General features: G+C 41.6%; 2 protein-coding genes across 3 annotated transcripts; both read left to right on the top strand.

Moving 5' to 3' along the window:
- Positions 1 to 785: 785 nt before the first annotated feature.
- pdia7 (protein disulfide isomerase family A, member 7) lies at positions 786 to 5,501 on the top strand. The gene is made up of 13 exons (XM_030781940.1): positions 786 to 1,003; positions 1,956 to 2,034; positions 2,261 to 2,378; positions 2,458 to 2,565; positions 2,869 to 2,998; positions 3,126 to 3,239; positions 3,415 to 3,540; positions 3,722 to 3,904; positions 4,368 to 4,476; positions 4,635 to 4,763; positions 4,933 to 5,012; positions 5,165 to 5,222; positions 5,343 to 5,501. Exons 1-13 carry the CDS (start codon positions 849 to 851, stop codon positions 5,430 to 5,432), a joined length of 1,479 nt encoding a protein of 492 aa, XP_030637800.1. The 5' UTR covers positions 786 to 848; the 3' UTR covers positions 5,433 to 5,501.
- A 2,050-nt stretch (positions 5,502 to 7,551) lies between these two features.
- cct3 (chaperonin containing TCP1, subunit 3 (gamma)) lies at positions 7,552 to 12,632 on the top strand. 2 transcript variants are annotated; one of them, XM_030782042.1, is made up of 14 exons: positions 7,552 to 7,634; positions 8,419 to 8,480; positions 8,598 to 8,648; positions 8,831 to 8,893; positions 9,553 to 9,649; positions 9,764 to 9,881; positions 9,982 to 10,168; positions 10,434 to 10,583; positions 10,695 to 10,827; positions 10,915 to 10,996; positions 11,109 to 11,289; positions 11,568 to 11,813; positions 11,999 to 12,130; positions 12,230 to 12,632. In XM_030782042.1, the coding sequence occupies exons 1-14, from the start codon at positions 7,607 to 7,609 to the stop codon at positions 12,320 to 12,322; spliced, it is 1,623 nt and encodes a 540-aa protein (XP_030637902.1). In that variant the 5' UTR covers positions 7,552 to 7,606; the 3' UTR covers positions 12,323 to 12,632. The 2 variants fall into 2 exon arrangements, with proteins under 2 accessions (XP_030637902.1, XP_030637903.1); XM_030782043.1 differs by lacking the exons at positions 8,598 to 8,648; positions 8,831 to 8,893.
- The last annotated feature ends 1,094 nt before the right edge of the window (positions 12,633 to 13,726 follow it).

The raw sequence follows: 13,726 nt of genomic DNA, 5'->3' as shown, positions 1-13,726 counted from the left end.
TGCAGCTCAAATCTAACTTGAAAGCATTTTTTTTAAATGCACCAACCAGATTCTTAAAAGCTCATAACAAACTGTTATTTTGTATATTCTGTAAATCCAAGAATGGGGCATGATCCCAGCGTGTACAGTATTTTTTATTAAGAGTGGTATTTTTATTTGCATTTGGTTTGTGCCTGTATATGATCGATATGCCATAATGCTGATACGAAGGCTTGTGTGGATCAGGAAAAAAAAAACCTTACACCTGATTAAAGGTTCCAGAAAATGTTTATTTTATATTAAAAATCCTGTCTTTTTCTTTCTTTTCTGCATTCATGGATAGTAGACTAAAACCAGAATACCTGGTATCACAGTGGCTTATCCATGTGCGCGCAGTTTCTAATGTTGTCTTTAATGGTGAAGTGTCCCATTTTGTAAACGGTTCTCTTGGAACAAGGTCTTCATATCTGTATACAGCTTATTCTAGGGCAGCAGCGATCATTTCGGAAAGCAGATCAAATCCACAGGACACGCACAACAGTTCTTAAAATCTGATTATCTTTTTTGGTAATACGTCTGTTCAGACATTAGTCTCATAAATAACGACTCTTTTTAGCCCATTTACTGAAATTGTAGGATAGATTAGCGATTGTACCACTGACAGCATCTGAGCAGTGACGAATGTCATGACACCAAAAATGGAGATTCTTAGGCGTGCTGAAGGCTAAGGGTAACAGCCAATCACAGAATGGTTTTGAATCGGCTGGGTCTTCTCATTGACACCATTCTTCAGCGACAAGCCCCATTACAGCAATAACTGACAAACTTTTCCGCACAAGCAGACGGGGGTAAAGCGGCTGCACAGTATAATGAATATATATTTGCTTTGCGTTTCCATTTTTGTCATCGTTTCAAAAAACGTCCTATCAGCCCTGGGCAGCGATGTGCTCGAGCTTGGAGACTCGGACTTTGATTATATAGTAGCCGAGCACGAGACTATGTTGGTGGAGTTCTTCGCTCCATGGTAGGTCAATGTTAATGTCAGTGTCTTTTAAGGCTTTTAAAATTATACTCTTGTCTATGTGGTCATTTATATATTTTGTTGATTTTTTTTTACATGACATGCAAGTAGCTTGTTACAATGGATCAGATGGACTAGCCTTAGTGGCTAATTGTGTTAGCCGGTTAGCCCGTGTCCATTTAAGTTGCAGTATGATGATAAAGGCTGATGTTACTTGCAAGCTGAGAAGACAGTAATTATTTATCGTAGTAAATTAATCTTGGTAAGTTTCGTAAAAATCACTCATTGAATCTGTGGAGGAAAATCTGCATTCATTTAAGTCAGCAGACGGTTCTCATGATATTTGCACATCTCCCTGATTTCCAAACAGGATTCCAGTGAGATCAAATGAGGGAAGTAAGTTGTCTTGCTAAAATGTATCAGTTTCCAAAATTCCTTCAGTTTTGCCTCCACCATTAAACATTTATTTGTAGCTTAACCAACCTCAGCGAGTTAAAATCTTTTCCGCTTATTTGTTCCCTCGTGTACTAAGTTATTAAAAATGATCACCCTTGCAATGTTCTTAACTTATACATTTCTAATGCACGTAAAATAGTATGCATTGTACTGTTAGACTGGATTTGCAGAATTACATGGACATAAAGAGGACAATGTTTTGCACCCCCAATAAATTCAATGTGTGAAAGCAACGTTGTACTCGCTCTCGCTGTAAAAACCGTCAAGTGTTTTCCTGTGTGATAATTGGGGTTGCTGAGAAGTTAGTTTTTGGTAGCCATGGGTAGGCCTGGGTTTAGAGTGAAGTCCCACTCTAATGACTGTGAAAATTATTTCACAGTTATTAAAGGTGTTATTGGTTACTTAGCAATGTCGCTCCAATATATAAAAAAGTACAGCTTTATCGGCATCATTAAATATACTGACCAGTTTTTTGTTTCTGTTGTTTGTCTTTCTCTAGGTGCGGTCATTGTCAGAAATTAGCCCCTGAATATGAAACTGCTGCTACCAAACTGAAAGGGACAGTGCCTTTGGCAAAGGTGTGTAACAGTGTATTGTAACAAAAAACGTATCTGTTACATCTGTCTCTTTTTCTCTTCTTTATTTAGCCCTTATTCTTATCCTCAGCCAACTTAAATGTATTACTCTCTTGAAAGCCGCGTCTTGTGGAGTTTAACAGTCATCTGCTCATTAAGAGAGGCTTTTCAGCCTTTAGAAAATCATTCTCAGCACAGTCATTGATCTCAGGTCTTCTCCTGTAACCAGGTCGATTGCACAGTGAATTCTGAGACTTGTGGACGTTTCGGGGTCAATGGGTATCCCACGCTCAAGATCTTCCGTAACGGCGAGGAGTCCTCAGCCTATGATGGGCCTCGGACAGCAGGTAGTTATTTTATCACACCACTGAAGTATGAATTTTGTTGTCTTGGAACATATTATTACTTTATTTTGTTTTAAAACAGATGGGATTGTGAGCTACATGCAGAAGCAGGCAGGACCAAGCTCGCTGCCTCTGCTCAGTGAAGCCGATTTGGATTCTTTCATCAACAATTTTGATGCCAGTGTAGTCGGTAAGTTTTGGTCCATGAAAGTACCGATCAGTACATGTATGTTCCATACTAATTTTTTTGGCAGTTTGACCCAAAACATAGCAGCATTCAGTCCTCTTAAAGTCCTCTTCAGTCCTGACTTTACCAGAAAGGACGTTCTATAAGATGATTTCTTGGGGAAGTGTTTAGACTAAACCTGGACTAAATTTAATTTCTGAGTGAAGAGTCTCTTCATTCACTGTACTGTTCAGTCCAGGGGAAGGTTTAATCCTTACTTTAGAAACCAGCACTGTACACCTTGCGTTTCTTATCTGTGTGTTTCAGGGTTTTTCTCAGGGCCTCAGAGTCCTCAGCTTGCGGAGTTTCAGAAGGCGTCAAGTGCCCTGAGGGACAGTTATCGCTTTGCTCATGCCACAGACCTGGGACTAGGACTCAAACATGGAGTGGATTCTGAGTATGTAACAGAAAAAAACCTATGTATTAGTGATGGAGAAAGGGAAAAGAGAAATATTATAGTAGGAGTTGATGCATAAGATGGATGGTGAACTGATTGTTGACAAAGTTAAACTTGTGTCTGGCAGATGCGTCCTGCTGGTTAGACCCCCTCGGCTCAATAGCAAGTTTGAGGACAGCGTGGTGAAGTTCACTGAGCCCATCTCAACCTCTTCTCTCCGCATATTCATCAGGGATAACATGTATGCTTCTGCCCCCTAAATTTTAATCCTGAACCCTAGACACTATGATCTGATTCTTTCACCGTAGGACTCCATGGACTCTACATTTTATTTTTAAAGCATGCTGTTGTTGTGGGGGAGGGGGTGCTCTTTTGGATATGAAACATAATTCATTCTGTTCTCTATTCTCCATCAGATTTGGATTGTGTCCACATGTTACCACTGAGAACAGAGATAATCTGAGGGGTAGAGACTTGCTCACTGCCTTTTACGATGTTGATTACTTGCGGAACCCCAAGGGCACAAATTATTGGAGGAACAGGTGAGTGCTCTCTCTTCCTTGCCTGGCGGTCACATACTTACACTACAGTGACAGTTACAGTTGATTTCTCTCTCTCATTTTAATAGAGAATGTTCCATTATCATATTATGGTTCTGAGGCCCCAAGCCAATCTGAACTGCACTGTCACTGTTCTTGCTCCTTAATTCTCTCCCCCTGTCAGAGTGATGAAGGTGGCCACTCAGTTCCAGGCTCAGGGCCTGAGCTATGCTGTGGCTGACCGGCAGGAGTTTCAGGAGGACCTGGAGGACGAGTTTGGCCTGGGACTCTCAGATGGAGGAGAACTTCCCACCATTACCATCAGGACCAGAGCGGGCCATAAGTACATCATGCAGGAGGAATTCACGTCAGTTCCCACACTTATTTTGATCCTCACAGACCTTTTACTGAATCCACATTAATGGTCAAGCTTTGACGTAAGCTACACTTGCCTCTGTGTCTTGAGCATGTCATGAGTTTGATCCTGCTAGAATGTATTTTCAGTTGTCCACAAGATGGCACTATAGAGTGAATAAGTGCTTTTCTCTTAGAGTAGATAAGAGATTACTCTTAAATCAGTGTCTGCAGCTTTTGTCCCAATCTTAATCCAGTTTTCCTATTAGCGACATAATTTCACGGTCGGGTTTGTTTAAGACAAGGTGGAGCGGTTGTCTGAAAGGTTAACAGCTCTGCAGGAGAAGGAATGCCTGCATTTGGCTTAGTCAACCAACGTGCAGATGCTCATCGCACTTCATAGCAAAAATAATAGTGCATTTTCAAAACTGTTCGATTTTCAAAAAGCTACTCAAAATCATCTTTGCCTCTTACAGTCGAGATGGCAAATCCCTTGAAAGATTCTTGGAAGATTATTTTGCTGGTCGGTTGAAGAGATACGTCAAGTCTGAGCCTGCTCCTGAATCAAATGATGGGCCTGTCAAGGTGTGTTTCAACACACCCTACGTAATCCCCTTTTTGTCACGGGACGCTAAAGAATGCATTTACCAGAACCAAAAGATGAACTATCCAGAACAGATATGTGCCAGCTCATTGTGATGATATTTTGGGCCTTTTGATGATGGACTTTCATCATTGTACAGGTTGTGGTGGCAGATACGTTTGAGGAGATTGTGAATAACCCAGACAAGGATGTGCTGGTAGAATTTTACGCTCCTTGGTGTGGCCACTGCAAAAATCTGGAACCCAAATACGCAGAGCTGGGCGAGAAGGTACTGTAATACAGACACTGCACTGTGGATTTGTAATGCTGAAACTGATTACATTTTGCTTAGGACTGTATTTTTTGTTACTTTCATGCAAACGTCTGTGATTGATTCTTTGACATCTTCAGAGTTGAAGCGTTTTTCCGCTCTGACTTTGGCTCTCGCTATTTTTTAGCTTTCTGGTGATCCCCACATTGTCATTGCCAAGATGGATGCCACTGCTAATGATGTCCCACCCAATTATGATGTTCAGGGGTAAAAGTCCAGACACTTCACCTGTTCCACATGTCTTTAACATCCCTTCTAATGTGTGTGCGTGTATGTGTGTGTGCGCGCGTGCGTGTGTGTGTAACGATGTACAAGAAATTTTGCTTTTCTTTTCACACACATTGTCATTTGCCCCATAGCTTCCCCACAATTTACTTTGTACCATCTGGGCAGAAAGATCAGCCGAGGAGATATGATGTAAGTGTGTCATCTTCAGAAACGAAATGTTCCAAATGGAGGGAGAGGGAGAAATTTAAATGTTGTATTTCTCCAGTGATCTGTATAATAACTTTCTGATATAACTGCCTTTACCTCTAGGGTGGCCGTGAGGTGAGCGACTTCATCAACTACCTGAAGAGGGAGGCTACTCATCCGCTTGTTCTGGGTTCTGCAAGAGAGGATTTGTGAAACCAGTGTAAAAACTGTTTGAGGAGGGCATAGGTCAAGAAAATCAGGAACTCAGCAGCAAACATGATTTTTTTTTTTTTTTTTACTTTTAACTCCTATCGTCTATGGTCATCTTTGGGGAACCACAGTAAAAGTGATGATAATAATAATAAAAAAAATTGATTATGTTGTGCAATATGAGCAACAGAACAAGCAGCAAGCACACCAAGAAATTTAACAAAAGGAAAAAGGACTCAGGTTTGAAAAATAAACCCAGATTACTGTGCATTATCAGAAATTAGCACTATACTTCACCCCTATGCATTGCACTGAATAGACCAAGGGTACCTAAATCCTGTCCTACGTCTTTTACTGTCTCTTCTTATTTAGGGTGGTTTTTACCTGGAGGACAGGTGTGTGCACTCTTCAGCCAAATGAATACCTCAGTAGTTTGTTGATATGAAAAAACAACAATAGAATTCCTGCCCCCTCCAGGACAAGATTTATGCACCCCTTGATATCTTAAAATATCTCCAGTGTGCAGTTATCATATTTGTAAATATGCATTTGTTCCTTGAGACAGCTGTTTAACAGTGAGCCAATGCCTGTAACTTCTGTCTCTCATGTGTCTTTTAAGAAGGGTCACTGTGGACTCCACAGTTCACTGAATTCACCTGTTCACCTGACTGTTATATGTCATTAGTTTCATATCACATCTGTGAATACATCTGAATTTATACCGATGAAATTTAGTTCTTGATGTATTAGTAATTATCAGTTACACACCACATGGCCGCACCACACTGAACACTAAACTACAGCCACTTGTTTTAGGGAAAGAGGTTCTTTTATGAGGAATGTTTTTTGGGCTAATATAGCAGGATATTACAGTGCTATTCATGCTCATAACATGTGCAGTTATGCATATGCAGTGAATAACTCTGCAATTATTTATGTCCAGTAGATGGTTGGGTTGGTCTTCACCTACAGTCATCATATGTTCAGACAGATGATGTTATCTTTTATAACATCAGGATGTTATGTGACGGTGTTGTGCATAATGAAACTGCAGATATGGGGCAGCAATAATGTCAGCGTTATCAAATATGGACAAACATTTAACATGTTAATTGGATAAGAAATTCTTCATGAATTCATTAAAAAGTAAAAATGCTTTAAAATAGTATTTTAGTACAAAAACATTGAATATGCTGTATACAGAAATGTTAATGAAATGCTCTTCTTTGTGTAATATGTAACATGAAAAGTGAAAACTGCTGTACTGTAAGGTTCTTGTGATAACACTGATTTGAATAAATTGGTGAAACTGCTCATTCTTCACTGAATTCATGTTTGCTAATGTTGGCTAAGTGTTTTCATTGCCTATGTTCACACAGGATAACTTGGTGAGTGCACAGTGCATATAGTTTCACTTAAATTTTTAATACGTGGATGAAGTTCATCGTACAGTTGATGGAGTAGCTTTAAAAAGCCACTTAATTCCACAAGTAGTTACACCAGTTTGTACAAACCAGAGCAGTTTATCTGCAGTTTTAAATAAGCTTATTTTCATTAGGCAAATACACTGACAGCAGTCTGCTGAGTGCAAGCACACCGTTTTTGTATACACCAGATGTAGTCATCAGTAAAAGCTATATCGTCCAAACCCATCTGATTTTCGTGAACCTGAACATTCATTCTGGTAGTGTTTTGAATTCATTATAGTGGTGGGGAATTGCTAAGGGAGTAATACGAGTCTTGATGGAAATAACATTTTACGTTAAGTTTATTTTTTTTTAAGTGTACTAATCGCTCAGAATATATTTAATTCTGCAGAGTCAGTTTAAACTTTAGTTGTGTTGAGTTTTGAGACCTAGATATATAATTTCGCGAAGTACTAAACGCAGAAAAAATGACTTCTGATATAGCCCACAGTATGTCTTACTGTATTTGGTCGTATTAGCCAGTGAGCCCATCCTCGTGCACGGTCTCGTCCCATGCTGCTCACATCCCTCCATCGCTTCCTTCGCAACGAATTTTTCACTCTGATTGGTTCATACGGCTATGTATCAACTAGTCTTCTATGTTGATTGGCGATAAGGTTTCTCTAATCCCTCCTTCCGCCTAGCTCTTTCTTTCCTTCTGCAAAGTGCGTGTGGGTTTGGTTGCCGGTTAGCTTAATCCACGCCGCAAAAATGATGGGCCGACCAGTTCTCGTTCTTAGTAAGTTGTTTTAATATTGTACCAATAAAACAATCAATGTTTACAGGTTTGGTGTGTTTGAGTGAAATATGGGGACGGTATAGTTATGTTATCGTTTTCCATGCCTCCCGTCTTCAGTATGCTAACTAGCTAGCAGGCATGGTTTGGGCCTAGCAACACCCTAGATTGTTCCTCGTCTTGGGCTGACACTTATTGTATGACTGGACATGCCTTCATTGAACGCTCGTTTTACAGATATCTTTTCTAACCCATTATTAAAACAAGTACGATTAGTGGTCCACCATGAAACTGATGAGCGTACAATTTAACAGTGATTCATGTGTTGTATGTCTGATATTCCTAGTGCTCAAATTAGTTTATAACGGCGTAGCATTTGAGCTAATTGTGATAACTGATAATAGTTAAATCACGATGATTTTTTTTTTAACAGCCCTGAATCAGAAATTATAGTTCCACCCGTCCGTAGAGCCGTTGTTCTTAACCCACATCGTCAATATTTACTACTGCTGTTAATTTAACATACGCCGTTCGTATAATGAGGAACATGTAAATTCAAGCCTTAAGTCTTTTTGGAAGGGCTGAGTCCTGTTTATTTCGGGGTGATTATTCAGCGCGTTTTTTTTATAAAGTGCTTCTGTATGCCTGCTAGAGTAACATTTAGAAATGTCGTTGTAATCGTACAGGAATTGACACCACTGATAAGTAGTGTTGAGGCTGTCACCATTGAAGGTTTGTCATCTCTTCTCTCTTACGTCTCACTCACTCTCTTTCTCTCCCGCTTCAGGCCAGAATATGAAAAGAGAGTCTGGACGCAAAGTCCAGACAGGGAACATCAGTGCAGCTAAGGTGAAACATTGAGCTTTTTTTTTTTTTTTTTTGAACTGGTAGCTGTTGGGAATCTTTGCATATGAATATCGAATATCACTTTCATTTGCAAATGTTTTTTTTTTTATTCTTCACCAGACCATAGCAGATGTCATCCGGACATGCCTGGGACCAAGAGCTATGATGAAGGTTTGTCATAATTAGGCCTCGCATCTCCTAAGATTCAGTAAATGTGCTTTAATGTTTAGAAATTAGGAGCTAAAGAGTTTCATAGGTTGCAGTGAGGTCATTGGGAAGAATTTATGATTTTTTTTTTTTTTTTTGCCATCATGTTTTTATCACTGTAATGTATTTATCTACTATGTGAACAGATGCTGCTGGATCCAATGGGTGGTATTGTCATGACAAACGATGGCAACGCCATTCTGAGAGAGGTAAATATTTCATTCATATTTCTTTTTAGGGGAAATATATATATGGGGATTGGTTTTAGTGCGCTGAATTTAGGAGAATGATGCTATTTTTGCTTCTACTTTTATGCTACGACATAAACACTTGTATTAGATTCATTGCTGTGCCTTTTAGGCCTCTTTGTGATGTGTCCTAAGTACTTAGGAACTTAAGTAGCAGCAGTACTAATGCTGGACTTTTGAGGAATTCAAAGATGCCTTTCAGTTATACAGCGATGCGGAGTTACTGTGAAGGCGAGAGAGTGTACAATTTGTAACAGACTTAATTTGACAGAATGTTACCTCAGCAACTTTAAAAAATTCAGCAATCTCAGGTGTCCTGAAAGGTGTATGCTGTGATTTCTGACAACAGAGCAAAGAAATTTAGAATTTTTCCACAACATTTTCTCTATTTCTGAGCTCATAAACTGATTTGAGAAATACTCTTAGAAGAGAATACCACTGCTTGTTAGTAGGAATGAAACGCCTAATGATAACCTCCAAAGCCTGAAACTTTTTTTTGTCTTGGGGCTCCGAGATGCCCCCCCCACCCCACCAGTGGGACCATTTAACATCAGTAATCCAACAATGCTCTCCTATTCTGATAGTTTAACCCACCTTCTTTGCTCCCTCTCTACTGACAGATCCAGGTGCAGCATCCTGCAGCTAAATCCATGATCGAGATAAGTCGTACACAGGACGAAGAAGTTGGAGACGGCACTACCTCAGTTATCATTCTCGGTAAGAATCTCCAGTCAGTCTGTTTTGTTTGCAGCGGTTGCCATCTTTGTTTTGGTGATACGAGCTGGAACTGACTGCATTGTGACCATGGTGCTCACCCCATTTGTCCTTCAGCCGGGGAAATGCTGTCTGTTGCCGAGCAGTTCCTGGAGCAGCAGATGCACCCCACAGTAATTATCAGCGCCTACAGACAGGCCCTGGACGACATGCTGAACTTGCTCAAAGAGATCAGGTGAGTGAGGGGTTTTTTTGTGTTGTTTTTTTCTTTTCTTTTCTTTTCTTTCCTGTACTCTATAACACTCTTCGTGGTCTTTGCCCATCGTTTCAAATAGCACTCCTGTTGATGTGAGCGACCGGGACATGATGCTAAAGATCATTAATTCAGCCATCAACACCAAGGCCCTGAGCCGCTGGTCCAGCCTGGCCTGTAACATCGCCCTGGACGCCGTGCGGACCGTGGAGCTGGAGGAGAACGGACGCAAGGAGATTGACATCAAGAAGTACGCCAAAGTGGAGAAGGTCAGGAGATGACTGTGTGACTTCTTTCTTTCTTTTGTGGTAGCCAGTTTGTCCCCCAAGAGGATAGAAGTTTGTGGCAGCTCTTGCGTAGGACAGCTGAACCTAATATTCAAAGAGTCTGTGGGAGCTTGATGTGGTAATTGTTGTTGAATGTGTTAAGAGGAAAAAATCCTGCAGGAGGAAGACTGGTCATTCTTGGTCCTATCAGTACTATGACCCTGCAATAGTAGAACTAATGTGTAATATTTGTGGAATGTGTGTGCAGGTTCCCGGTGGAATCATTGAAGATTCCTGTGTGCTGAGGGGAGTGATGGTCAATAAGGATGTCACACACCCTCGTATGCGTCGTCTAATTAAGAACCCCAGAATCGTTTTGCTCGATTGCTCCCTGGAGTACAAGAAGGGTGAAAGCCAGGTAAAACACACACACTCGCTCACAGACCAACAGCAAGATACAGCTGTCATTTGGAAACGCTGATATGTACTTTAAAGTCGAGAATTCTCACGAAGCTCCCTTTCTCCTCAGACGGATATTGAGATCACACGCGAGGAAGACTTTGCTAGAATCTTGCAAATGGAGGAGGAGTACATCCAGCAGATCTGTGAAGACATCATCCGTGTCAAACCCGATCTGGTGTTCACTGAGAAGGGAATCTCTGGTAAAACTCATCTCTTTCCTCCATTACACAGCTTTCTTGATCTCATTTAATTCCTATCATGGTGACATTTTTACTCTTTCAAACCAGACCTTGCACAGCACTACCTGATGAAGGCCAACATCACTGCAATCCGCAGAGTCAGGAAAACAGACAATAACCGTATTGCAAGGTGAGACCACCGTAGCGTAAAGAAGAAGACTGAGACACGATCCGTATTTCTGTGTGTTGTCAGCTTAGCCTATCTGTGTGAGGTTTCAGCCTTTCTCTCTCACTTCCTCCAGAGCCTGCGGAGCCCGAATCGCCAGCCGAACAGACGAGCTGAGGGAAGAGGACGTGGGCACTGGAGCAGGTCTGTTTGAAGTGAAGAAGATTGGAGACGAGTACTTCACCTTTGTTACCGAGTGTAAGGATCCCAAGGCCTGCACCATTCTCCTGCGAGGAGCCAGCAAGGAAATCCTGGCTGTAAGTAGTGGACTACGATCATGCAAGGGCAGTTAATCTGTAGGTTAGTTGTGGCTTTCACTTTGTAGTAACTCTCATCTCCATTAAAAGTGAACACAAGAGGGGTAGACAGTCACTGTGTAGCTTTAAGATTCAGGGAAAAAGGATAAGTAGACTCTAAAATGTAGTGTATCTTGTTAAGTTTTCCGTTTGTAACCTGATGTGTTTGGTCAGGCAGGAATCGAAGGTTTTACAGAGAGGCTGTTTTCATAACCTGTTTTGTTTTTTCGGTGGTTCAGGAGGTGGAGAGGAATCTTCAGGACGCCATGCAGGTGTGCAGGAACGTGCTTTTAGACCCTTACCTGCTCCCCGGGGGCGGCGCCGTGGAGATGGCCGTGTCCCACCGGTTGATGGAGCGCTCTCGCGCCTTCACCGGGGTGGAGCAGTGGCCTTACCGCGCCGTGGCCCAGGCCCTGGAGGTCATCCCTCGTACCCTCATCCAGAACTGTGGGGCCAGCACCATCCGTGTGCTCACCTCCCTCAGGGTAAGAACCCCTCTGGCTTGTCACTACTCAAACGCCAGTCGTCGTCTTGATGTCTTACTTCAACGCTCCACTTTAGGGTAGCTGTGATTGCGCAGTTCTGTGTTTAGTTCACTTGCGCTCAATCCCCTGTCTGTCATAAGTCTTCGGTCACTGTTTAACGAGCTGAGTTCTGACCCCTCGTGTAGGCGAAGCACACCCAGGAGGGCCACACCACATGGGGCGTGAACGGGGAGACGGGTACCCTGGCTGACATGACGGAGCTGGGCATCTGGGAGCCGTCGGCAGTGAAAGCGCAGACGTACAAAACCGCAGTTGAGGTAATTAAACTTTGTGTGAACTTTAACCACCTCGTCATACAACGCGCGCTCGCCAGTAAATTGTCGGCGGAGACTAACTTGTCGTTTTTTGGATTCCAGACGGCTATTCTGCTGCTGCGCATTGACGACATCGTGTCCGGTCACAAGAAGAAGGGAGAGGAGCAAACAGGAGGAGGACAGGGAGCTGAGTAGTGGGAAGGGAATTTAGAAAAAAAAAAATGAGGAGGAGTGAGAAAAGGGTCAGGATGTTAGACAAAGAAGAGTAAGACACAAAACACCAGATTACAGAGAGTAAGAATGACACTGGTGGTGTAAAGACAGATCGTTCGAATCCACCCAAGCTTACGCTAAAATCATAACTATTTGACGTAATGACATGGCTTGGTTTGTTTGTCAACAGTTCTGGATCTATGTAATAGTCGTAATGCTTCACTCCATAGTTGTTACCTGCTGTTGTTACTGGTGTTTTCTTTCTCACCGGTGATAAAATTTCAATATCTAATCTTGTGATGTCACTCTGTTCATTTGGTGTGGATGTGTTTTTTGTTGTTGTTGTAGTTCACTGCTGATTGGGTAAACATTCATAAAGGATTTTACATTTTGTTCACACAGTAGAAAGGCAAATAAGTGTCAAGAGTTAGTTTTGTTTAATGAAATTGTTCAGAAACTTAGTAAACCAGACAGATTTCACCACTACAACACGATTCAAATATACAGAGGAAAAGTACTTCAAAGGCATAAAACGGAAAACGTGTTTCCTTAGTAACTTTTTCAGAGTTCAAAAAGACCTGGGGGGGTTTTCCAAAAAGCAGGTTTAGTGAAAACTCAGTTAACAGGTAGTAAACCTAATGGAAGAGCCCATATGGCTTTGTTTTGCTAGGAGAATGAAGTCAGAGGGCTCTTCTTTTAGGAGGTTTACGACTTACGCTGAGTTAACTGACTGAGTTTTCACTAAACCTGCTCTCTGGAATGCCCCCCTGGTTGAATGTTCTTGATATCCAACACATCCAGTGCTGACAGAGCAAACAGACAGCACAGATCATACAAAAACATGATCTGTTTCAGTACAACTTTCAAGACATCCTGTGTGGACATGTGCCCACCACCCAGGTCTAAAGCAGACCACACTTACAATTATACGATGAAAACACTCAAGGCTGGATCTAAGCAGTTTTTTGGGGTTTTTTTATTTCATGGGACGACTCAAACTCGTTCAAAATTGTCTGAATTTTAGAAACGTTCATGAAATTGTAGTCTGTATTTTAGAAACCAGTGTTGATCACACCTTGACGTCATACGTCGACAAATCAGTGTGAAGCATGAGGGCTGAAGTCAACTTGCCTCCAATCCAATAGCTTGAAACGCTTAAAGTTTCAGGGAAGATGTGCAGTTCATCCAAACTGGCCCAGTGTTTGCCATCATTAGTCAAATGATGAATGCCATTCTGCCCATCTCATAATGCTTTCAAGGTTCACATTTGGGGTCAGCAAACAGCAAATAATTACTGATGCTTTCAAGTGCATTCAGTTTTTTGTGGTGGTGCATCCACTGCTGATCCAATAAAATCCAATGACAAGAAATGAAGAGACACCGTTT

Source organism: Chanos chanos, chromosome 8, assembly GCF_902362185.1.
Source record: "Chanos chanos chromosome 8, fChaCha1.1, whole genome shotgun sequence".
Classification (NCBI taxonomy): Eukaryota; Metazoa; Chordata; class Actinopteri; order Gonorynchiformes; family Chanidae; genus Chanos; species Chanos chanos.
This window is presented reverse-complemented; position numbering and strand designations above follow the sequence as displayed.

Coding starts and splice junctions, on each gene's coding strand:
- pdia7 (XM_030781940.1), top strand. CDS start 849: ATGAATATATATTTGCTTTGCGTTTCCATTTTTGTCATCGTTTCAAAA. Junction 2,379..2,457: donor TGATGGGCCTCGGACAGCAG/GTAGTTATTTTA, acceptor GTTTTAAAACAG/ATGGGATTGTGAGCTACATG. Junction 3,905..4,367: donor ATCATGCAGGAGGAATTCAC/GTCAGTTCCCAC, acceptor TGCCTCTTACAG/TCGAGATGGCAAATCCCTTG.
- cct3 (XM_030782042.1), top strand. CDS start 7,607: ATGATGGGCCGACCAGTTCTCGTTCTTA. Junction 7,635..8,418: donor CCGACCAGTTCTCGTTCTTA/GTAAGTTGTTTT, acceptor CTCCCGCTTCAG/GCCAGAATATGAAAAGAGAG. Junction 8,481..8,597: donor GGAACATCAGTGCAGCTAAG/GTGAAACATTGA, acceptor ATTCTTCACCAG/ACCATAGCAGATGTCATCCG.